The sequence below is a fragment of the Eptesicus fuscus genome, chromosome 2, assembly GCF_027574615.1.
Source record: "Eptesicus fuscus isolate TK198812 chromosome 2, DD_ASM_mEF_20220401, whole genome shotgun sequence".
In the NCBI taxonomy this organism is placed as follows: domain Eukaryota; kingdom Metazoa; phylum Chordata; class Mammalia; order Chiroptera; family Vespertilionidae; genus Eptesicus; species Eptesicus fuscus.
This window is the reverse complement of record NC_072474.1, coordinates 110,010,364-110,034,069: the sequence shown is the minus strand read 5'-3', so window position 1 is coordinate 110,034,069 and position 23,706 is coordinate 110,010,364. Positions and strand designations below refer to the sequence as shown.

The 23,706-nt window shown below is 45.8% G+C and overlaps 1 protein-coding gene across 2 annotated transcripts; it reads left to right on the top strand.

Moving 5' to 3' along the window:
* Window positions 1–4,752: 4,752 nt before the first annotated feature.
* Window positions 4,753–23,706, top strand: BST1 (bone marrow stromal cell antigen 1). Of its 2 annotated transcripts, XM_054708043.1 has the most exons (9): window positions 4,773–5,029; window positions 5,397–5,523; window positions 10,053–10,188; window positions 14,382–14,464; window positions 15,972–16,048; window positions 16,395–16,487; window positions 17,793–17,879; window positions 20,610–20,669; window positions 23,337–23,706. In XM_054708043.1, exons 1-9 carry the CDS (start codon window positions 4,824–4,826, stop codon window positions 23,341–23,343), a joined length of 876 nt encoding a protein of 291 aa, XP_054564018.1. In that variant the 5' UTR covers window positions 4,773–4,823; the 3' UTR covers window positions 23,344–23,706. The 2 variants fall into 2 exon arrangements, with proteins under 2 accessions (XP_054564022.1, XP_054564018.1); XM_054708047.1 differs by lacking the exon at window positions 17,793–17,879 and having other exon boundaries at window positions 4,753–5,029.

The following is a 23,706-nucleotide window of genomic DNA, read 5'->3' as shown; positions in this document are numbered from 1 at the left end:
CCCTAATTACCAGTCAAAATAAGTTTTTTAACCTTTTTCAGGAGATGCCTCACACTTTCCATTCTGCCTTTGCTCAGAATTTATTCTATCTGCAACTCTTTTCCCCTAACTCTATATGTCAGCATTCTATTTCTTCTAGAACTTCATATAAGGGGAATAATAAAGACTTTATTTAATATCAAGCTTCTTTCAGTCAGTATATACACTGAGTGGCCAGATTATTATGATCTCTGAATGCATAATAATCTGGCCACTCAGTGTGTATGTGTGTGTGTGTGTGTGTGTGTGTGTGTGTGTGTGTATATATATATATATATGTGTATATATATATATATATATATAGAGAGAGAGAGAGAGAGAGAGAGAGAGAGAAGGGGGGGGAGGTCCGGCGCATGAATTCGTGCATGGGTGGGGTCCGGCCAGCCTGGCCAGGGGGAGGGGACATGAGCAGTTGGCCAGCCTGCCTGCTGGTTGAACTCCTGGTCAAGGGAACAATTTGCATATTAGCCTTTTATTATATAGGATATACACTGAGTGGCCAGATTATTATGTGTTCAGAGATCATAATAATCTGGCCACTCAGTGTATATTCTTCATTATATAGGCAGTTTGTTCTTTGTATTGCTGAGTAGTATTGGACTGTATATATAAAAATTTGTTTATTATCTTATGGACATTTGCATTGTTTAATTTAGGGGCTATTATGAGTTAAGTTGCTATGAACATTTCATGTATAAATCTTTGGGTAGACAGTTTCATTTTTTCTTTGGTAAACACCTCATAGTGGAATATTTTCTTTGGTAAGGTATCTTTTCAACAATTTTGCCCATTTAAAAATTTGGGTTGTTTTCATCTTGTTTTTGAGTTGTTGATTTTTTTCTATTTTTTGGATACAAGCTTTAAATCAATAATCTGCACTTACATTATTATGACTTGTAAATATCACTCATGGCTGAGTTTAGAGAAAGTTTCCTTTTTCAAACTTCTTTCTTCCTTTAGAGATAATAATCCCCCCCCCTTTTTTTATTGGAAACATCTTTTCTAGAGCTGTCAGAACAATCAATGGAAATACTCACCCCCAATTTCATCTCTGAGATTTAATGCTCTTGAAGATAAAAAGAAATCCTAAAAACTTCCTGAGGTCGGGGAGAGGTCAAATAAGCAGGATTAGGAAAATGGCTTCAGGTTTTTCGACAGTAACAGACAGCAGAAAACAATGGAGCACTGCCTTCAAAATTACCTGGGAAAACGATTTCCAACTTAAAATTCTCCCCAACCAAACTTTGAATCAAGTATGAGGGTAGAATAATAGCAGTTTGCATTATTATGCAAAAGTTTCAAAAAAACTAACCCCTTTGGCATCTCAAGGAGGTATTGCAAAGTATTCTCCATAAAACAAGAAGGAGGAAGAAATAGGATCTAGGAAACAGGGAATCAACCCAGGAGTGATGGGAGGGGGATACCAGGATGACAACTATGCAACAAGTCAAGAGAGGAACCAGCTCAGATTGAGAAAGTGAACTGGACAACTCTAGCAAGATAGATAGATAGATAGATAGATAGATAGAGATAGATAGATAGATAGATAGATACTACCTGAAATATTGACTGATGCTGTTGAATGCACTGAAAGGTCTACATGTCTTACAGAGAATTTGACTATAATTGTTAGAAAGAACACCAAAGCAAACAAATACTAGTAAGCCAGGGGTAGGGAAGCGAGATAATTACTACCCTTAGGATAAGCATGAAGTTTATAAGAAATAAAACAAAATCATAGAATAATATAAGCTCAGCCATGAATAATATGTATAAGACTAGAGGCCTGGTGCACAAAATTCATGCACGGGGGGGAGGGAGGGATCCCTCAGCCCAGCCTGCACCCTCTCCAATCTGGGACCCCTTGAGGGATGTCCAACCACCCGTTTAGGCCCGATCCCACTGGGATTGGGCCTAAATGGGTGGTTGGACATCCTTCTCACAATCCAGGACTGCTGGCTTCCAACTGCCCTCCCCTGCAGGCCTGGTCCCCCCCAACTGCCCTCTCCTGCTGGCCTGGTCCCCCCCAACTGCCCTCCCCTGCTGGCCTGGTCCTGCCCAACTGCCCTCCCCTGCTGGCCTGGTCCCCCCCAACTGCCCTCTGCTGCAGGCCTGGTCCCCCCCAACTGCCCTCTCCTGTAGGCCTGGGTCTCCCCCAACTGTCCTCCACTGCAGGCCTGATCCCCCCAACTGCCCTCCACTGCAGGCCTGGTCTCCCCCAACTGCTCTCCCCTGCTGGCCTGGTCACCCCTAACTGCCCTCCTGGCTTGCCTGATTGCCCACAACTACCCTCCCCTGCAGGCCTGGTCCCCCCCAACTGCCCTCCCCTGCAGGCCTGGTTCCCTCCAACTGCCCTCCCCTTCAGGCCTGGGTTCCCCCAACTGCCCTCCCCTTCAGGCCTGGGTCCCCCCCAACTGCCCTCCCTTGCTGGCCTGGTCTCCCCCAACTGCCCTCCTCTGCCAGCCTGGTCACCCACAACTGCCCTCCTCTGCTGGCCTGGTCACCCCTAACTTCCCACAACTGGCCTCCCCTGCAGGCCATCTTGTGGTGGCCATCTTGTGTCCACATCGGGGCAGCCATCTTTGACCACATGGGGGTGGCCATCTTGTGTCTTGGTGTGATGGTCAATTTGCATATCACTCTTTTATTAGATAGGATAATAATTATGTAAATGCTGATTATTGATTTAAAGCTTTTAATATGGGGACATCTATAATAGTGTCAACAAAAATAAATAAAAAACACAGAAAGCAAGAGATTCAAATAAAATGTTATAGAACCCTCCAGACCTACCCTGCAGCCACCTCCCATGTTAATCAAATAACTATGTTGTGATATAACTGTGTTGAGAGGATGAAGGGTACAGAAGGATGCTTTTTGAGAATGTGTGGGATTAAAGGTAAAATTTCCTTTTCCATACTAGAATAGCATCAAAGGTGGAAATATCAAGAAACAGTGTATAGGCATGCTATTTAGAAATGTGAGAGTATGCCCAGCTGGTGTTGCTCAGTGGTTGACCATTGACCCAGGAATCAGGTCACAGGTTCAATTCCCAGTCAGGGCACATGCCCAGGTTTTGCCTCAATCCCCAGTATGGGTGTGCAGGAGGTAGCCAATCAATGATTCTCTCTCATCATTGATGTTTCTGTCTTTCTCTCTCTCTCTCTCTCTCTCTCTCTCTCTCTCTCTCTCCCTCTCCCTTTCTCTCTGAAATAAAAAAATATATATACTTAAAGAAAAAGAACAACGTGGAAGTAAATACCAGGAAAAAACTGTTGAAATAATTAAAAATGCATATTCCTGAAATGTGGACTTGAGGAGGGGCTGGACAGAATGTGGGGATACATGGAACAGACTGACAGCTGTCAGAGGGGAGGTGGGTACTGGATGAAAGACGATGAAGGGATTACCCAAGGAGCATATATGCATAACCCATAGACACAGACATCAGTGTGGTGATGGCCAGAGGGAAGAGGGGAGGGCAGGGCTGGATAGAAGAGGGCAAAGGAGGGGGGAATGGGGGCATCTATAATTCTGTCAACAAGAAAAAATAAAGAAAACCGAGAACAAGAGATTCAAATAAAATGTTGTAGAACCCTCTAGTCCTACCCTGCAGCCACCTCCCATGTTAATCAAATGCCTGCCAGTTAGAGTTCTTAGCTATCATTGGTGGGAAAATTGAGAGTTTGGCCCTCCATGTGGAATTCTGTTAATCCTGGCATCCTAGCTCTCTGTGCTGATTGTCTCTAGGACTGCACATCAGCCGGGGAGGGAGATGGTGACCTCAACAAGTTCCTTAAACTTCCCTGGGTTTCTTCATCTGTTAAATGGGGGTGATAAACCTGGCTCAGAGGATGTTGTGAAAAATAATAAAAACTGCAGAGTTCTGGGCACATAGAATAGCTCAATAATATTAGTTTGGGAAATTGTTATTTCCTGAAAACAAACAACTCACTCATCACTGACAGGTGGAAAAGAGGGTGTCTGTCAAAGTGGGCATCATTTGGGGCCAGGAAAGTCTTTCCCTTGGCTGACTGAAGGCTCCTCTCCTGTTCTCCAACCTCCCTGCTTCCGGGCTCCCTCCTCCTTGGCTCAGGCCAAAATCAACAAGAGCCGTGTCCTTTCCCGGTGATGTCCCAACTAAGCTCTGGAACTGACACAGGAAGCGGGGCAAAGAGGGAGCTAGGTGTTATGCTGAGGAGCTAGCAGGTGTGTCTTGAATTCAGATGCTGCAGATTCTGACCTGCTGAAGGAGGAGGCACTACCTACTCACGTGATCAACATGACCCAGGGGCAGGTCTCAGCATCTAGCTGCGACTTGATGGAAGTTGCTGTTTCATACACCCACACAAACAGGAAGGATTTTGCTCTCAGATGCTCATGTGGGTGTGGGATGAGTGTCCGGGTGCAATGCCTAGGGAAGGAGTCCTCTCCCCGCCAACAGCCAGCTGGAAGTGGAGAAGAACAGGGTGGCAAACACCTATTCTCTACCTGGGGCGGAGATCACTAACTTTCCCCGGGCTTCACTCTTGGTGGTTCTGGTTAAAGAGTGTCCCAGAAAAGCAAAGCGGGAACTTAGGGCGGTAACCCTAAACTCAAGCCTTTAAACGTCCAGGCTCTTGGTGGGAATAGGACCACAAACGGTGAAATGACTAGGCAGCAGCTCAGAAAAACACACACAAGTGCGGAACGCATGCCAACCTTGCCCAGGGCAGCTGGGGTGGGTGGGGCGGCTTGCGGTAAAAAGGAGAAGCGAGTCCAGCAGGCTCTCCCAAGTCCCCGCGATGGCTGCCCAGGGCTGCGCACTGTCCGGGATGTCGCTCCGGCTCCCTGCGCTGCTGCTGCTGCTGCTGCTGCCGCCGCCGCTGGCGCCCGGCTCTGCGGGAGCCTCGGGTGCGCGCTGGAGCAGCGAGGGTACCACCCCGCACCTGCGAAGCATCTTCCTGGGCCGCTGCAACGAGTACCTCGCGTTGCTGAACCCCCAGCTGCGGTGAGCTCCGGCGGGCGGTGGACCTGGGGGCGGCGCAGAAAGGAGCGGACTGGGTGGGCGGAAGGGGCTTAAGTGTGTGGGGGAGAGGAGGAGGAGGAAAAGGAGGGGAAGAGGAAGGAGGGGGGGAGGGGGAAATGGGCCCTCTGGAGGTCAGGAGGTTGTGGGGAGGAAGGAATGGGTTCTAAAGACCAGGAGTGTGGGGGGAAAAAGGGGGTCTCGACATGAGGGTGCTTGTGTGGGGAGGGTGGGGGTTCTGAAGATCAGGGGAGCCAAGGTCAGGGGAGTCTGGGGGTGACAGAAATAGAGATCTGTCACATTGCGAGGTGGCTTTTTTTTTTTTTTTATATAAACGTGTGTTCCTGCACAGGGACAAGAACTGCACAGACATCTGGGAGGCCTTTCATGGGGTGCTGGCCAAGGACCCCTGCTCCGTGCTGCCCTCCGACTACGACCTTCTCATAAACCTCTCCAGGCACTCAATTCCCAGAGACCAGGTAACTAAGGCGCTCCGACGTGGCTCTGTCTTCACAGAGGTCAGAGGTGTGAGATTCGCTGTGTCCAGTGTGGCGGAAACATCAGCCACAACCTCCCAGAGCGCCTGCCCTGTGGGCTCTGGGTGGGAAGGAGGCTTTATCTTCACAGGTGATCCCGGCCTCCTGCCTGCCTTGGGCAGAAGGAGATTCTCTAAGTCAACAAGTCAGCGCAAGAGTCACAAGGACATCTGGACATTGCCAAATCCCGCCCGCCCTGGGCCTCCACCCAGGCGGATTCTTCTTGTTTTTTGTTTTTGTTAATCCTCACCCGAGGATATTTTTCCATTGATTGTTTCAGGGAGAGTGGGAGAGAGAGGGAAAGACAGAGAGAAACATTGACGTGAGAGAAATACATTGATTGGTAGCCTCCTGCACAAGCCTCAGCCAGGGCCTGGGCTGGGGAGGAGCCTGCAATCAAGGTACATGCCCTTTGACCAGAATCAAACCCGGGACCCTTTGGTCCGCAGGCCGAAGCTAGATCCACTGAGCCAAACCAGCTAGGGCCAGGGCGGATTCTGAGTGACCTCTGTCCTCACTGACCCTAAGGGCCTGGCCTTGAGTAATTCAGAAAGTGCTCAACATCAAGTAGCCTCCCAGAAAACCCTTTTCTCCTTTTAACGGGCCTTAAGGTTATATCTGTTCAGTACCAGTTTAAGAAAACCACATGTCTGTACATTGTAATATAATGAATGAAGGAGGTTATGTATGTATGTAGGTGTGTATGTATGTATGTAGGTATGCATGTATTTATTTATTTTGGTTAATCCTCACCCGAGGATATTTTTCCATTGATTCTTAGAGAGCGTGGGAGAGGGAGAGACAGAGAGAAACATTGATGTGAGAGAGACACATTGATTGGTTGCCTCCTGCACACACCCTGACCAGGGCTGGGAACCTACAACCAAGGTACCGTGCCCTTGACCGAAATCAAACCCAGGACCCTTCAGTCCGGAGGCTGATGCTCTATCCACTGAACCATACCGACTAGGGCAGGAGGTTACTTTTGAAATCAGTGGCGGGGAGCTGCTGTGGAGCCCCTGCAGTCAGCGAGTGTGGTAGCCGTGGTGTGCGGTGGGTGCTCCGAGCTGTGGGTGCGCCAGGCTGTGGGCCTGGCCATGGTGCGGCAGCTCCCTCTGGAGCGGGGCATCGCCCTTCACACGGCCTGAAATAGATTTTCTCATTTGGCATCCACATCACTTTATATCAGAGTGACATTCATCCAGCTGAAACCTTCCCTCGAGCTCAGAAATATGGACTCATCCTTGCTTGTCACCCCTGATACTGAGTCCATGAAATACCTAAATCATGGGATGGAACAATGAAAAGACCTGTTATGCAAGTGCTCAGTGCAGAAACGTGTGGTAGTCATCTCAAATATTTAAGTAGTGAGGTCCTTGAAAGATGGCAGTTTGATACTGAGGGTACAAGACTGCCAAAGATAACAGTACACCCAGAGAAAAGCTCTCAAGGTGAAGTCGCCCGGCACTCACACAGAACACAGCTACAGTGGCATGTCTGCCACTGCTGGAAGCTTCCTGATCTGCACAGGCAGAGATTTGGCTGTACCTGCAAAGTGGGAAGAGTCGGGACCACAGTTTATAACCTATTCTGAGCAAGTCCCTCTGCCTTCCTTCTGTTCTATATCCCGAAGCAGCACGGTGCCCGACAAAATCCTGTCCATGACTGGAGATGGGACAAGAACAATAATGGAATTCAAGAACAATGACGGAATTCTCAAATGTGTGTTTCCTGAAACCAAGCCGACTATCATTCATGTTTTATTTCATTGGTTAATTTTGAGATGGGGAAAACAACACTATATTTTACTGAACTGTGCATAATTATGCCTTTTTTTTGGTACCTGTCTGACTTTCCATCAGGTTGACATAATGTTTTTGCCCACTGTTCTAAAGGGAACCAGCAGGTTACATCAACGCTGTAACGTCAATTCCTTTGAAGATGGTAACTGTAGATGGAAAAACATGCTATAAAGCTAAATGCCTTCCTAAATTAGATCTTTTGGTCATGTAGCTTGTCTCAGAGTATAGGTAAATATGAAACACAGCAAAAGAAGTCTGAATATTCAGAATCTTTATTTAGGTCCTAGAGTAACTGATAATCCACAATCACAAAACATTCCTACTAGGTCCTTTTGCCATTTGTTTCATTTGTATAGTTTCCATATTGAAAAAATCTCCAATTATTTGATTTTAATGTATATAACTTACACTTACAAAGCTATCGCTATTTCTACTCTTCAAATTCCCATAGTACAAAACTTTTAAAAATGTCTTTTTTGTGTTTTATAGAATCAGGCTTTAAATGACAATGATAAATGTGTATATTTAAAAGAATAATAATTAAGAAAAGCAGCCTAAAATGTTTTCTTTGAACAGTGCCTTGAGTTAAGAACTGTTAGAGAGCATTTTTATTTCTCTGACATAATAATTCTTAACTTGATTTTTAATTGTAAAGTCAGGTAACATTGATGATTACAAATGAAAAAAAAATCTTAACACTAATTTTTTCCTTTGAAAAAGAGGTAAATGGAGCCAGGAGGTTCAGAGATATAATAGACCAAAACCATGATTTTTAAATATATGTTGAACCTCGCTGCTTCCCTGACAGTAAAGAGAGGAGCCATAAATTTTGTTCTCCTCTCTTGTTGATTTTGGTTCTATTTGGTGAACTCAGTAAATATTTGCTGAGCTATTTCCGTGTGCTGGGCATTGTGCTAAAGGTTGAGGATGCATCCGGGAACAAAACAGCCCTGCCCTCAGGGAGCTTCCTGTCTAGGCAGAGACCAGTTGGACTACTGAGGATCTGATGAAATAATGAGTGAGCGGGTATTGCTTTTTGTCTTATTTTTATGTGAAAACAGTATAATTTTATCTTATTTTTTAAATTTTATTTTTCAATTACAGTTGACATAATATTTTACATTAGTTTCAGGTGTATAGCATAGTGGTTAGACAATCATGTATTTTACAAAGTGATCCCTCAATATTTCAGGTACCCACCTGACACCATGTATAGTTATTACAATATTATTGACTATATTTTTTATGCTATACTTTACATCTCTGTGACTATTTGTAACTACCAATTTGTACTTCTTAATCCTTTTATCTTTTTTGCCCAGTTCCCCCGCACCCCTCCTATCTGTCTGTTCTCTGTACCTATGAGTCTGCTTCCGTTTGCTCATTTGTGTTATTCTTTAGATTTTACATATAAGTAAAATCATATGGTATTATCTTTCTCTGTCTGACTTATTTCACTTAGCATAACACCCTCTAGGTCCATCCATGTTGTTGCAAATTTTTTTTACAAATTGTTATATGTACCACCTCTTCTTTATCCACTCATTTACTATGGGCACTTGGGTTGCTTCCAAGTCTTGGCTGTTGTGAATAACATTGCAGTGAACATAAGAGTGCATATATCTTTTGAATTAATGTTTTGGGTTTCTTCAGATATTTATCCAGAAGTGGAATTGCTGGGTAAAAATACTATAACTTTATAGTGAGAATATTGCAGATTCATCTTCCGAAATTTAGGTTTTATACCCACTGCACTAGTAACACAAACATTGAGACACTGGTGGGTGGAGACAGAGAAAGGTTTATTTGATTTTTCCAGGGCGTCCGAGAGAGCAAGATCTCGCAAACTCATCTCTCCCCAAAAGCACAGTATGAAGTTTGTATGCAGCTTGGGAGTAGGGGATGGGTAGTTCCGGGGAACTGAGAGAGAAGTCTGTGTTTCTTTAGTCACAGATAACGTTTTGTGCAGCCAGACGCCTGGGCGGCAGCAACTAGTCACAGCTGCTTTGGAGACATTCTTTCCTTCTGCAAGGCAAACTCATAAATTTCCCTCAGGACCCCGAAGTCATCATCTCCTGCTTGAGATCCCACCTCAGCAACTTATGACACATTCGTGAGAAGAGAAGAGCAGTTAATGTAAACAAAGGCCTAACCAAGAATTAAATTAATTAATTCTAGCTGCCCCCAAAATGAGGGGCACTAAAATGACCTGGGGTTCAGCTACAGGAACTGTAAAGTATAATATAAAAGGAATATATTGCATATCATCCTAAACACAGCTGTGGAAGAAGAGGCGGCTCATGCTCTCCATTTACCAGATGTGGAAGCTGAGGCACAGGGAGAGAACATGCTTTGGTCAAGATCACATATCTAATTTATCACAAACCTAGGCCCCTTGATCTTCTTTTAAATCCAGGGGTCTTCATACACACACGTGTGCGCACACACACACTGTATTGTACTACTGGGGAAATATTTCACTAACATTTGCACGACACCCTTGGACTAACAGGAAGAAATGAAGACCAAGAAAGGAAAGTGCATTTGATCTGAGGCAGGTCAGAGTTGAATAAGAAATGGGTTGCCTGACTTAGCTTGATGACATTGCGCCTGAAAACAGTTTGCTTTGATTTCATTTTATAGTTGAATGTTGTGTTTGTTTTTCCGCAGTCCCTGTTCTGGGAAAATAACCAGTTCCTTGTAACCAGCTACGCGGAGAACACCCGTCGCTTCATGCCTTTGGGCGATGTTCTGTACGGCAGCATTGTGGATCATCTGAGCTGGTGTCGGCAGGAAAACGCCTCTGGTAAGACTCCTGCACAACACACAAGGCAAATAAGAGTTTTTGGCTGGCCAGTGTGGCTCAGTGGTTGGGGGTCAACCACTGGACCAGGAGGTCACAGTTCGATTCCTGGTTGGGGCGCATAACCGAGTTGTGGGCTTAATACCCAGTGTGGGGCGTGCAGTAGGCAGCTGATCAATGATTCTCTCTCATCATTGATGTTTCTGTCTCTCTTTCCCTCTCCCTTCCTCTCTGAAATAATAATAAAAAGGAATAGTTGTTTCTTTCTTAAAAAAAAAAAAAAGAAAAATAAGAGTTCTTGCTTACTAGGCACTTGCCATTTGTGCTAAATGCTTTCATATGCCTTTACCTCATTTCATTCCCCCCACCACCACCAATCCTCTGAAGTAGGTGGTAATAATGACAATCACCATAGCAGATAGCACTTATCTTTTGATGGGTACGTCCTAAGCACTTTACGTACATTAACTAGTTGAATCCCTGAGACAGCCCCATGGGACAGGTCCAATCCTAATTCATATTTTGACAAATAAGGAAATTGAGGCACAGCAAAGTTAAGGAGCTTGCTCAGGGGTGCACAGCTAGGAAGCAGCAGAGTCGGACAGTCTGGCTCCAGAGCACGTGCTCCCCACCCTGCACAACTGAGCTTCACTCTCATTTTCCAGAGGGGGAAGCTGAGGCTTAGGGAGGGTAAATCACTCGAAGAGGGAGAGGCCAGGATTCAACCCTTCCTGAAAGATTTGAGGCCTGGGCTCTGAAATGCCTCTCCAGGCCTCCAGCAGGTATTTCCAGATTAAAATCACAGTGAAAGTTAAGGTCAGGAGAACTGACCTGCGGGTAGGGACAGCTCTCATCCATCCAGCTCCCCTGCTAGGAGCTGGCAGCAAAGTGTCCCCACCCTCAGGGAGCTTATAGCCTTGAGAGAGACCTTTACCCATTGTCCAGTGCTAGGACACAGGCAGGGCTGGGCTCCAGGGAGGAGCAGAGTGAGATACCAGCCAGACCAGGGTGTTCAGGAAGCTTCCAGGAGGCTCTCAGCTCTGGGTGAGTCTCAAATGACAAGCAGGAGCAAGGCTAGCAGGGAAAGGAGGTGGGGGAAGGTGTTTTCTCCCCGAAGGCTAGAGAGTCTTCCTCCCTGGGTATTAGAGATGCTTTAAATGTTAACCTAAGCTCAGTTCTGCTTATTTTCCTTCATTCATCCATCCATCCAACCAGAAGTCATAGAGTGCCTACTATGTGCCAGGCCCTGGGAATATAGCAGGGAATCAAACAGGAAAATAATACCCATTCTTTTTTTAAAATATACTAGAGGCCCAGTGCATGAAAATTCATGCACTGGAGCGGGGGTCCCTCAACCCGGCCTGCCCCCTTTCACAGTCTGGGAGCTGTCAGGGGTGGGAGGTGATGCCCCATTACACCTCTGCTGCTGCCACTGCCAGCAGCACAAGTCTCAGCCGGCCCTGGTTACCTGAGCCTCAAGCTGTCCTGGGCAGCTGGGCAGCCACCATCTGAGGCTTGCCAGTGCCTTGGGCCGGCCCTGGGCAGCTGGGGGACAGAGGGGACTGGGGAAATCTGGAGGCAGGCGTGGCTGAGGGGACTGGGTGCCACCATCTCTGGGGGCGGGGCAGTCAATTAGCATATTCCCTCCTTATTGGCTCTGGGCGCTGCCATCTTTGAGGGTGGGGCAGTCAATTAGCATATTCCCTCTTTATTGGCTCTGGGTGCAGCCATCTTTGAGGGTGGGGCAGTCAATTAGCATATTCCCTCTTTATTGGCTCTGGGCGCTGCCATCTTTGAGGGTGGGGCAGTCAATTAGCATATTCCCTCCTTATTGGCTGTGGGTGCCACCATCTTTTTGGCAGCATGAGGGTCAATTAGCATATTTCCTCTTTATTAGATAGGATTTTTTTGTTGATTTCAGAGAGGAAGGGAGGAGGGGAGAGGAAAGTGTTTCAGTGTCACCTGGGCCCAGGGAAAGCCTCACCCCTCATGAGAAGCTGATATTTGAGCAAAGCCTTTAATAAAGGAGATGAGGAAGAGCATTCATGACAGAGGGAACAGCAGGTGCAAAGGCCCTGAGTTGGAGGTGTGTCTGGCATATTTAAGTACAGCAAGGAGGGCAGTAAGTAAAGAGTGAAGTGGAGGCAGTCTTGTGGGACTGAGCCCTTAACCTGTGGTGCCTACGCTAACTCTGCATACTTATGTCCGAACTAAATTGAATTGTGGGACCCCCAGCCTAGAGAGTTGGGAGAAGTGATTGTTGTCGGAAGTGTTGAGAGTAAAGCAGCTCAGAGAAAGTGTCCCAGAAAATCACAGGTTGTTCCCCACCTCTCTCATTCGATCGATGCCATCTTCTAAGGGGTCTTTGTTTAAAAAGGAAGTGAAGCCCAGAGTTTAGAATCAGAAAAATAATGCTATGTTCATGTCATGGTTTCTCATGTAGCTTTGAACAATGATGGTCATGCTTTGTGTCTGTTGATCTGGTGAGGTGTTTGTGATATATTTTTAAGTGAAAAAAATCAAGTTAATTCAAATAAAAAATATACACACAAACACATATGAAAATATACACATGAAAAAAGTCAAGAAGATAGAAAACCTGAACTGTTCTTGCTAGGAATTTGAAGTCATACACTTTTAATTTTTTTTTAGTATTTATTTTTATTGATTTCAGAGAGGAAGGGAGAGGCAGAGAGAGAATCAATAATGAGAGAGAATATTGATCAGCTGCCTCTTGCATGTTCCCTACTAGGGATCGACCCTGCAACTGGGCATGTGCCCCAACCGGGAATGGAACTGTAACCTCCTAGTTCATAGGTCAATACTCAACCCACTGAGCCATGCCTGTCGGGCTGAAGTCATACATTTTTTTTCTTATCCATATTTACTTCAGTTTTTGTTTTTTTAGTTTAGATAAACTATTTTTTAAAATATGTTTTTATTGATTTTTAAAGAGAGAAGAAGGGAGAGGAAGGGGGAGTGGTAGAGAGTTAGAAACATCAATGAGAGAGAAACATCATTGATCAGCTGCCTCCTGCTTGCACCCCTACTGGGGACTGAGCCTGCAACCTGGGCCTGTGCCCTGACTGGGAATCGAACAGCCAACCTCTTGGTTCCTGGGTCAGTGCTCAACCGCTAAGTCATATTGGCCAGGCTAGAATAAGCTATTTTTAATGAACAGAATTCTTCAACTACATAAATGATCATTAATAATACTCACCAGTTGTTCATAGTCTAAGAGCAAGAAAGTATAAAACAGGCAAATACAGAAATTACTTTTGGGACAAATACCACCTAAAGCCGTGGCTGTCAGAAATGGTGGGAGGAGCAGTGGGAAGCCAGAGAGTTCAATTCTGTTCCTCCGCGCCATGTACCATCCCTGGGACCTCTCTGAGGCTCAGAGATCTCTGAGAAATTCGGGCTCTGGCCTGCCCCCATGATAACCAGAACTATGTTCAAATCTAGAGTGTGTACTTCACAGAAGTAATTACCACTTTCTTATACTGATCTTCTCTCGAGTTATGCAATGGACCTTGCACCTTAACAACATTACAGGTGGTTGCATTTGCACCTCCCTAAACACATCACCTGCCTTCAGGGACTCATTGTGTTCTACTTGGCTCTCCCTGGAACAACTTGTCAATTAGCACGTTCCTTTTTTTGGTTGTTTTTTAATAGAGTATGTAGTGAAAAAATACCATATATATCTACTGAATTATGTCCTTAAAGTTAATGCAATTTAATACATTTGAACATGTTATAAAATGTCTGTTTTCTGGCTAAGACGATCACTTTCTGTTTTTCTTGTATTTACTTCCAAACTAGGGCTAATTGGAGAAGGTACTTCTTCCAGTGAAGCAAAGTTGTATGTGGTGTTTTTTAATTCCCTTTACTAGCATTTCAGTAGAGAATACCCCAGCTAACATGCTGGTGTCCGGCCAGGCTCACTCATTAGCCAGCTGCTTAGTTCTTCACCTTCCTCGCATCTGTGCCGAGCAGGATGACATGTCTCCGTATCAAGGATTGGATGGTCACTCACCAGGCTCCTATAGATTGGGTGGGCAGAACTGTGACTGCTCACCTTGAGCACATTGTGCAGAACACAGGCTGAAAGTATTTTTCAGAGCCAGAAAATACCTTTAATTGATTCTTCCCAATAACATCTTTGAAATGAAATGTGTTTGTTTTCTTCCTAGGACTCGATTACCAATCCTGCCCTGCGTCAGAGGATTGTGAAGACAATGCTATGGATTCTTTCTGGAAAAGAGCATCCATGCAGGTAATCCTGGGGTGCATGGCTAGGGGCTGGGCACAGCGGGGATCCCTGAGCATGGGACAGAGGGGGTCAGAGACGTTCTGAGACTGGACCATCGGATCACCACGTACCTTCTTGGAGCCTCACTTTCCACCTTTTTAGGACTCTGATTTAGTCTCTCTGCTCCATAAAGTTGTGTGGACTTGAGCTTAACGTGGCACAGAGGAGATGTTCAATTAGTGTTAGTCAGAGATGAGGATATTAAGTAGTCCTTATTGCTGTCAGGTGGTGGTGGTGGTTAGGATTTCGAATCAATGTGATTTAAAATATAGATAGATAGATGATAGATAGATAGAGATAGATAGATAGATAGATAGATAGATAGATAGATAGATAGATAGATTTCAGAGAGGAAGGGAGAGGGAGAGAGAGATAGAAACATCAATAATGAGAGAGAATTATTGATCAGCTGCTTCCTGTATGTCTCTTATTGGGGATTGAGCCCTCAACCCAGGCATGTACCCTGACCGGGAATCAAACCGAAACCGTGACCTCCTGGTTCATAGGTTGATGCTCAACCACTGAACCACTCCGGCTGGACTCAAATAATTGTGATTTTGATTGCTATATAAAATAGGGTGGCCCTGCTTTCTGGGAGGCCCTGGGACACCTGATATCTAGATGTGGGAGTCAGAAATGTCTCTAAGACTGATTCCCGTGGGAGAGGAGGTGAGAGAGGACTGAGGACAAACTGGAGATCCAGAAATGGTCTCCTTGAGGGAAGTCTATTCCTCAGAGAATGTTGTCACCAGGGGTGATGGTAGTTATCAGTAGTTATTAAATGCCAGTGAGTACAGTTCACATTTTCTCTCACCAGGTTGGAACAAATATTAGAAATTAATGAGGGTTAAGTCTTTAGCTCTGTGCCAGGCAAAGAGCTGTCTACTATTAAATGTTCCCTGTATTGACTAGGTGGCCCACGGACTTCAGGGTCCCCTGACCCATCACTGCCAACCAACCCCCTTTCAGGGCTATCTGTCTCTCTTTTGGTCCCATTTCCTGCTCTGCATTCCCAGGTGTCCACCGGGTTCATTGTTAATCAGGGTAAGAGGGACTTTGGTCAAATCCTCTACCACAGATGCCATTAGGAGCTAAGCAAAGGGTCTGCTGTGGACAAATACATTATATATCCATCCAGTGCTCTCCAGGCAGCTCCGATGGGAGCCATGTGTTTGCATTAGGCTCCGCTCTGAGTACAAGTTCCAGGCAGTTGGCTATGGATGCCTTGTCACCGGGACATGGATCATAAGGGCAACTCAGGGCACATATAAGAACCAGGAAATACATGTATAAGTGGAACAACATACTGATGCCTCTCTCTCTCTCTCTTTCTCTCTCTCTCCCTCTCTCTCTCTCCCTTCCCTCTCTCTCTCTCTCTCTCTTTCTCTAAAAGCCAATATATATAAATATATTATATATATATTTAATTTGGCCATTTTATAGCTGAAAAAAGACTCATTTCTTCTTGCAGTATGCAAAAGACAGTTCTGGGGTGATCCACGTCATGCTGAATGGTTCAGAACCAACAGGAGCTTATCCCGTACAAGGGTAAGAATGTCAGCACCAACCAATATAGCAGAGATGCCAAAAGGTTTATCTAGTTGTTTTGGAAGGAGTCTTATGAGAATGGTCCTAATCCCCAACCTAATGATTGCTTTTGTAAGTTCAGGTAGAGCAAAACGATTGAAAGACCTGGAGATCAGATATATGTTGATCCAGTTACACCATTAACAGATGATGAATGCATGAATGAACTAAGTAACCTCAAAGTTAACGCTGAAAAATAGCCCCCAAAGGCTTGAAAAAAAAAGTAATGTGTAACTCAGCTAACATTGAAATAGCGAAAGTATCATATTGCTTTAGGACTTTGAGAAATGTCTTTCCTGTTTTTCAGGTTTTTTGCAGATTTTGAAATTCCCTACCTCCAGAAGGATAAAATCACACGAATTGAGATCTGGGTTATGCATGAAATCGGGGGACCCAACCTGTAAGCTATGGTGCTCTTGAGGAGGGTAATCCTGCAAACCTGCTTTTCCCAGAGGGGATATGCTCGTCTCTTTTGCGTTTTCATTTTGGGGAAAACAATAGACTCTTCTAAAAAAAAATTTTACTTATTGATTTTAGAGAGAGAGAGGAAGTGGGAGGGAGAGAGAGAGATCTGTTGCACTTAGGCATTCCTCAGTTAATTCTTATATGTGCCATGATCAGGGATCAAACTTGCAGCCTTGGTGTATCGGGATGATGCTCTAACCAACTGAGCTATTGTGCTCCCAGTATTGTGCTCCTTGCCTGTGATATGAATACGAATACCATGCCTGTTGACCACACCTGTTTGCCTTTATACCTGCCCCCCTGCTTAATCACGAGGGGGGTCGGGGTGGGGGGCAAGAACCCCTGTTGATGAGAAGGTGGGGAAGTGGACACCTCATACTCTGCTGGGGTGATCAGCTTGGGGTTCAGTGTGGTGGTGCCTATCAAGAGCCTTAAATTGCATTCAAAAGCTTGGTACCAGAAAACCTACTTTCAGGACTTCATGCTAAGGAAACAAATAATGAAGGATGTGTATAAAAATGAAGTTTTATCAAGTTTGTTGTAGTGTGCATGAGATTGAAATATACGAGTGAACCTTGATCTTTAAGAGGTGGCTGGTTTTAGGGATTATGTTCCAATTATGGAAGGGAGAGTACATAGGAATTAAAAACAAGGACAGGCATGTATGTATGTACACAGACATGGGCAAATGCAGAAAAGAAAATGCACAAACAGCAGAATGCCACTGTTATATTTCAAATCTCATGGGAATAAGTATATTTTAAAAGTCTAGAATGACATACATCAAAATATTAGCAGCAGTTACCTCTAGTGATGTAAGATTTATTTTTTTCCCTTTTGTTTATTTGCACTTTCTAATGTTTGTTTTTTTTTGAATTGCATCTTGTTGTGGCCATATAAAACTTAACTTAATACACTGTCGGTAGGACAAGTTGGCAGTCAGCACTTCACAGGGGTGTGTTGGTGGGTGGAGCCAAGAAACCCTGTGACGCACCTGGCACCTGCGCATGAGCCTGTAAGGCCCTCCCGGGGCACTTGGCATGCAACCTTTGGACTGGGTGTTGGGTGCTTAGAGCAGCCCCTTTGGGGTGCTGGGGGGTTACTGCAAGCAGCACTTTTGGGTCCAAATATTTCTCCAGAGGAGGAGACTATCTCAGAAGCACATGGTCAACACACATTTTAATACCTAGAAAAGACTTCTTCTGTCCTCTTACTTTGCATTTCTGTGTTTGTGTTTTAGGGAATCCTGTGGAGAAGGCAGTGTGAAAATCCTGGAAGACAGACTGAAGGGGATGGGTTTTCAGTACAGCTGTACTAATAATCACCTGTACGTGTCATATTATCACATCAGTGCAGATAATCAGTGGTTTTGGAGAATCGGGGGTTGTTTGAGAGGGTTTTAGGGGGATCAGCTCTGAAGACTAAGAGACCGTGCCTTCTGGGTTGTCACTGGGTGGGGGGAAGGTGGATGCCTTCTGGCCAGGGTTCTGCCTGGCTCCACCCACTTCGGTCCAGAGCCCTTTTTAATTATGGAAGGACAGAGGGAGCAGCCCTTTCTCATTTGCGCATATCCAGGTTGCCCTTCACCTGCAAAGGGCACAGTGAGTAACCTGCGAACACGAAGCATGGTGCCTGCACCTTTGGGTGCCACGTGCCTGTGGGTCCTTCCCTGTGAGAGGTGGGTCCTTCCCCGTGAGAGGTGCTAAGGTGGAGTTTGTTTGAGATACTTGCAGGCAGGTACATCTTGACTATAGGCCAATAGGAAAATAGTACCAGCTACCGTTTAGTGAGCGCATTGTGGGCCAGGAACATGATGTACTTAAAATCAGATATCGTTTGTGGGCATTCCCGGATTCTTGGAAATGTAGATGTGTTTGGCTCAAAGCCTGGGAGAGTGGGAAGCCCTGCCTTCAACTGGGAATTCCTCACCTATGTCTGCACCCTGCTTGGTTCCTGGAGATTGGAGTCCAGTACTTCAAGGCTTAGCGGCTCTCCCCAATGTCTGAGGGTGTGGCAGGGTGCCAGTTACCTCTGCATCTCCTCCAGTGCCCACAGCTGTCCAGCTGGCTCTGCCACCTCTGCCTTCTCAAGGACCCCAGGGGCTGGATAATCTTCCCATTCGAGCAAAACCCCTGGAAGTGTGGATCTCCCCCAACTCCTGCCTCCCCAGGAAATTGAGTGCCTCAAAGCTGTTCTCTAAACCCACAGCTCGAAGTTGTCCATTTTGTTCATCTATTGTTGTTAATGCTGTCAGTAAGCTCAACAGTCAGCTGTTGTTACCACCCAAAGGCATGTGAAAGCTGATACTTTTTTTAAAGAAATATAACCTATGTACAGAAAAATGCACAAACCATAGGCATCCAGTTGAATGAATTTTCACAAGTTCAAAATACACGTGTAACCAGCACTCAGATCAAGAAACAGAACGAAACTGGGACCCCAGTGCCTTCCCTGGCCTTCCGTTCAGTATCTCTCTAAACGTGCAAGGTCATGGGTTGGTTTTGTCTGTTTTTAAGCTTTATACAAATAGCCCCATTTTATGGATGTGCAGAGTAAGGATCAGAGAGGTTAAGGAAGTTCCCCCAGGTCACCATTCAGTGGCAGGCAGACCTGAGTTTTGAACCCAGCATTGTGTGGCCTTGAAGCATGCTCTTCCTTTCTTCCTACTGTAGGACTCTTCCTCCTTCATGCACCAGATTTTAGTAAATTTTGTAAAAGTTATTTCTTACTTTAAAACAGCTCAATGATGGAGAAATTTGTGGCTAAAAAGTTCACATTTATGGCCACTTTGCTTTGGTTCAGGAACGTCCTGAGGAGGCTGTCTTATTTTAAGTCATTGATCCAGGTGGGAGGCCCAGCCAGAGTCCAAGTTCTCCTTCTTGGCTCATAGCTGCCCTCAGGGTCTCAGCCTGCTTTTATTTCCCCTTTTAGGTCCCCACATAAGCTGGCCTCAGGGCTCTTGCCTTGAAGCCCAGCCCAGCTCCCATTTCTTTACTGCCCATGAGCCGGTCTGTGTTCAGGTGGTCTTTGTGTTGCTCCTGGGAGCACAGAGGAGGTAACAGAAAGTTTAAATGACAGAGATTAATGAATCAAACTCTAAGCTCCTTGTAAGTGAGAACTCCTGCCCCTCAAAATGTGGGTGACGTAGCCTCTTGCAAATTTTGGCAAGGTCTTATCTTTGCATACCCCGTCTTGCCTCCTGGTTGGTTTCTGCTTAGCACTGTACTGAACCAGACTTCGTACAACTCCATGAGTTTTGGAGGGCACAACACAATAACTACGTTATTAAAAATAGCTGTGTTGGGTAGACTACTGAAAAGTGGGCATGTCCTCCCGAGGGGTCATGTAGCATGTCATAGAGTGAACAATGTATTTCCTGTTCACCCAAAGTCCCCTCCAGTCACCCTGCCATGAGAGAGCCTCTCTCAGCCCGCCTCCTGCCTAATGTCCAGTGTGCCACCTCTGCCTTGCTCCTCTGTTGTCTGCTGTTTCCCTCCCCTCCCAGCTGCCCAGGGACCCCACATCTTTCCCCTCCATCATCATGTGCTTCAAGTCCAACCTTCTTCTCAAAGTACTCATTGAGGGTTTTTCCCCAGCAAAATAGTATATCCATGCAGAAGTGAATCCATGCTTGGGTCCCAGAGTGAGCCTGCAAGGTTCAAGTTCAGCCCCCCAGCTTGCTACTGTGAGCACATGGGCAAGTCCTGGGGACAGATTTCTTTACTGTAAACTGGAGATGATAATAATACCGGTTCTATGTCGCTGTTGTGTGGATTAAATGATATAATTGATGTAATTAGTATATGTAATTCTCGGTACATAATGCTGGCTAATATTTTTTAAAAGAAACTGTGTTCTTCACAGGTCAGAGACTTTATGTCCCTGGGATTTTGCAGGCATACCACAAATGTTTGATGAATGAAAGCCATTTAAACAATCCCTTGCCAGGGAGAGGTCAATGGGGGAATAAAAAGACTCATGAAATACTTCAAACAATAAAAGGAATTAAACAAACAAACAAACAAAAAGCAATCTCTTAAATCGTTTTATTCTATAGGCCAGTGAAGCTCTTAATGTGTGTGGACCACAGCAAGCATCCTGACTGTGCCTTAACTTCGTAAGTAAATGTCCTAACCCGACCTCATTGCTTCCCCAGGGATAACCAGTCTTTACTCTATAGAACACGGATGAATTGCAATATGAGTTGCTAAATGCCAACTGCAGAGTCAGGTTTGCACTTCTTTGGCCTGGTGCAGGTATGACCCGGCTGAGCCTAACTCCCACCATGCACTGCAGAGCTGAGCCTGCCCTGGTGCAGCAGAAATTCTAGGAGGACCTTTTAAAATTATTTCTTATTCCTAATATGTTATAAAATTACACTAGAGGCCTGGTGCATGAAATTTGTGCACAGGGGGTGTGTGTCCCTCAGCCCAGCCTGCACCCTCTCCAATCTGGGACCCCTCGAGGGATGTCCGACTGCCCGTTTAGGCCCAATCCTGGTGGAATTGGGCCTAAACGGGCAGTCAGACATCCCTCTCACAATCCAGGACTGCTGGCTCCCAACTGCTTGCCTCCCTGCCTTCCTGATTGCCCCTAACCGCTTCTGCCTGCCAGCCTGATCACTCCCAAACCACTCCCCTGCTAGCCTGATTGATGCCTAACTGCTCCCCTGCCAGCCTGATTGCCCCTAACTGCCCTCCCCTGCAGGCCTGGTCACCCCTAACTGCCCTCCCCTGCCGGCCTGGTCACCCCTAACTGCCCTCCCCTGCAGGCCTGGTCCCCCCAACTGCCCTCCCCTGCAGGCCTGCTCCCCACCAACTGCTCTCCCCTGCAGGCCTGGGTCCCCCCCAACTGCCCTTCCCTGCAGGCCCGGTCACTCCCAACTTCCCTCCTCTGCTGGCCTGGTCACCCCTACCTGCCCTCCCCTGCAGGCTTGATAGCCCCCAACTCCCCTCCCTTGTAGGCCTGGTCCCTCCCAACTGCCCTCCCCTGCTGGCCATCTTGTGGCAGCCATCTTGTGTCCACATAGGGGCAGCCATCTTTGACCACATGGGGCAGCCATCTTGTGTGTTGGAGTGATGGTCAATTTGCATATTACTCTTTTATTAGATAGGATAGAGGCCTGGTGCACAGGGTGGGGGCCAGCTGGTTTGCCCTAAAGGGTGTTCCGGATCAGGGTGGGGGTTCCCTTGGGGTGTGGGACAGCCTGGGCGAGGGGCCTGTGGTGGTTTGCAGGCTGGCCATACCCCTGGCGACCCAAGCAGGAGGCCCTGGTATCTGGGATTTATTTATCTTCTATAATGGAAACTTTGTAGCCTTGAGTGGAGGCCAAGGCAGGCCAGGGTGGGTGGGAAGCTTGGCTTCCTCCATTTCCAGGGGCAACCCAAGCCTCCTGCTCTCTCCAGCTCCATGGCCACCACCATTTTTGTTGGGATTTATTTATCTTCTGTAATTGAAACTTTATAGTCTTGAGTGGAGGCCAGGGCCGGCCAGGGCAGAAGGGAAGCTTGGCTTCCTCCATCGCAGGGGGCAACCCAAGCTACCAGTTGGCTCCAGCTCCGTGGCTGGCCGCCATCTTGGTTGAGTTAATTTGTATACTCACTCCTAATTGGCTGGTGGGTGTGGCTTGGCGTAGCAGAGTGATGGTTAATTTGCATGTTTCTCTTTTATTAGTGTAGATAATTTTTTGGAAAGGTAACACATATGCATGGGATGAAATTTATAGTATAAAAAAGTTAAGAGAACAATCTTTCTCTATTCCTACCCATCCAATTCCCTTACCCAGAGGCAACCACTACTTCTTTTTATTCTTTTCAATTACAGTTCACATTCAATACTATTTTGCCACTAGTTCTAGTTTCTTGTGTATCCTAGAATATTCTGTGCTTGTAACAACACACACACACACACACACACAGAGGCATATTTCTCTTATGCATATAAATGATAGCACACATGGGATTCTACAACTTTCCTTTTCCACATAATAGTGTATTTGGTGCTGCTTTCATATCTATGGATGAAGCTGCCCCACCCTTTTGAACAGGTCTGTGGTGTTCTGTTGTATGTATGTATCACGACTTACTTAACCCCATTACCCATAGGTGAGCATTTAGATTGTTTCCCATATTTAGTTGTCACCAACCATGAAGAAGAGGTTATCTTTTCCCTCTGCTTCATTTCCTCAAAGTAATTTCCTTTAGCATTTTTGGTTCATCTATTGCCATATGTCCTCAATGCTCAGGCCTACACACACTTTACAGATGCAGATGTAAGTTTGCTTCTTTGGTTTTGGTTTGATCTAATTTCCTTGTTTTGCCTTTGTTTTTGTACAAAAAGCAATCATGCTAGACATATTGTTCTGTGGGCTTTTTTTCACTCAGCATGGAAGGGGGTCCTTCCACGTCTAGTCACGCTCTTGGTTTCTCAGTGGCTACTGAGTGGTCTGTAGGAAAGCCACTCCTCCATTAATCACTGTCCAGTCATAGGTGGACTCATTTGTAGGTTGTAGTTGTCTTGTTGCTATGAACAATGCTGAGGTACAACCTTGAGTGTACACTTTGAGCTCTCGTGCAAGCATTTGTGTAGGACAAATCACCTGCAATGGATGTGTGTGTAGTTTGAATTTTGATGTTTCTGAGAGGATGCACATGTGTACACACCCACCAAAGTATAAGGTGGGTGCTCCTTCTGCCCCCCGCGCCCCCCCTCCCACTCCCCCTTTGCCACCATTGGGTTGTAGTGTGAATCCTGACAGTTGTTTCTTTTTTCTTTTTTGTAACAGTGCCTGATTAAGCTTTGATTGCTGAGACATCCACTTCCACAACGGCTATTTCCAGTGAACAAGCCACCAGCCACAGGACTGAAGAGCCAGCGCCCAACCCCCTTTGAGTTTCCTGAGTTTTAGAGATCTTGGTTGATTCAATAACTGCTCATTCTGGCCACTGTTTTTCTTCTTGCCCTCGCTTTAAATCCCTGCTCTTAAGTTTTAAATTCATCAATAAATATTGAGTCCCTAAAACCCTAGGCCTTCACCCATGACCCCAATAAAATCAGACCTGTGTGTTCTCGCTCTACCCATGACTTCATTGTGTGGCCCCAGGTGCACTGGGTAATTTCCAGGTCCTATAAGTAATAAACTTTTCCCCCTTGAA

What these genes read in the sequence shown, in the direction of transcription:
- BST1 (XM_054708043.1), top strand. Translation starts at nt 4,824, where the DNA reads ATGGCTGCCCAGGGCTGCGCACTGTCCGGGATGTCGCTCCGGCTCCCT. An exon ending in GAAATCGGGGGACCCAACCT is followed by an intron (nt 16,488 to 17,792) that starts GTAAGCTATGGT and finishes TTTGTGTTTTAG; the next exon opens with GGAATCCTGTGGAGAAGGCA. An exon ending in AGCTGTACTAATAATCACCT is followed by an intron (nt 17,880 to 20,609) that starts GTACGTGTCATA and finishes TTTATTCTATAG; the next exon opens with GCCAGTGAAGCTCTTAATGT.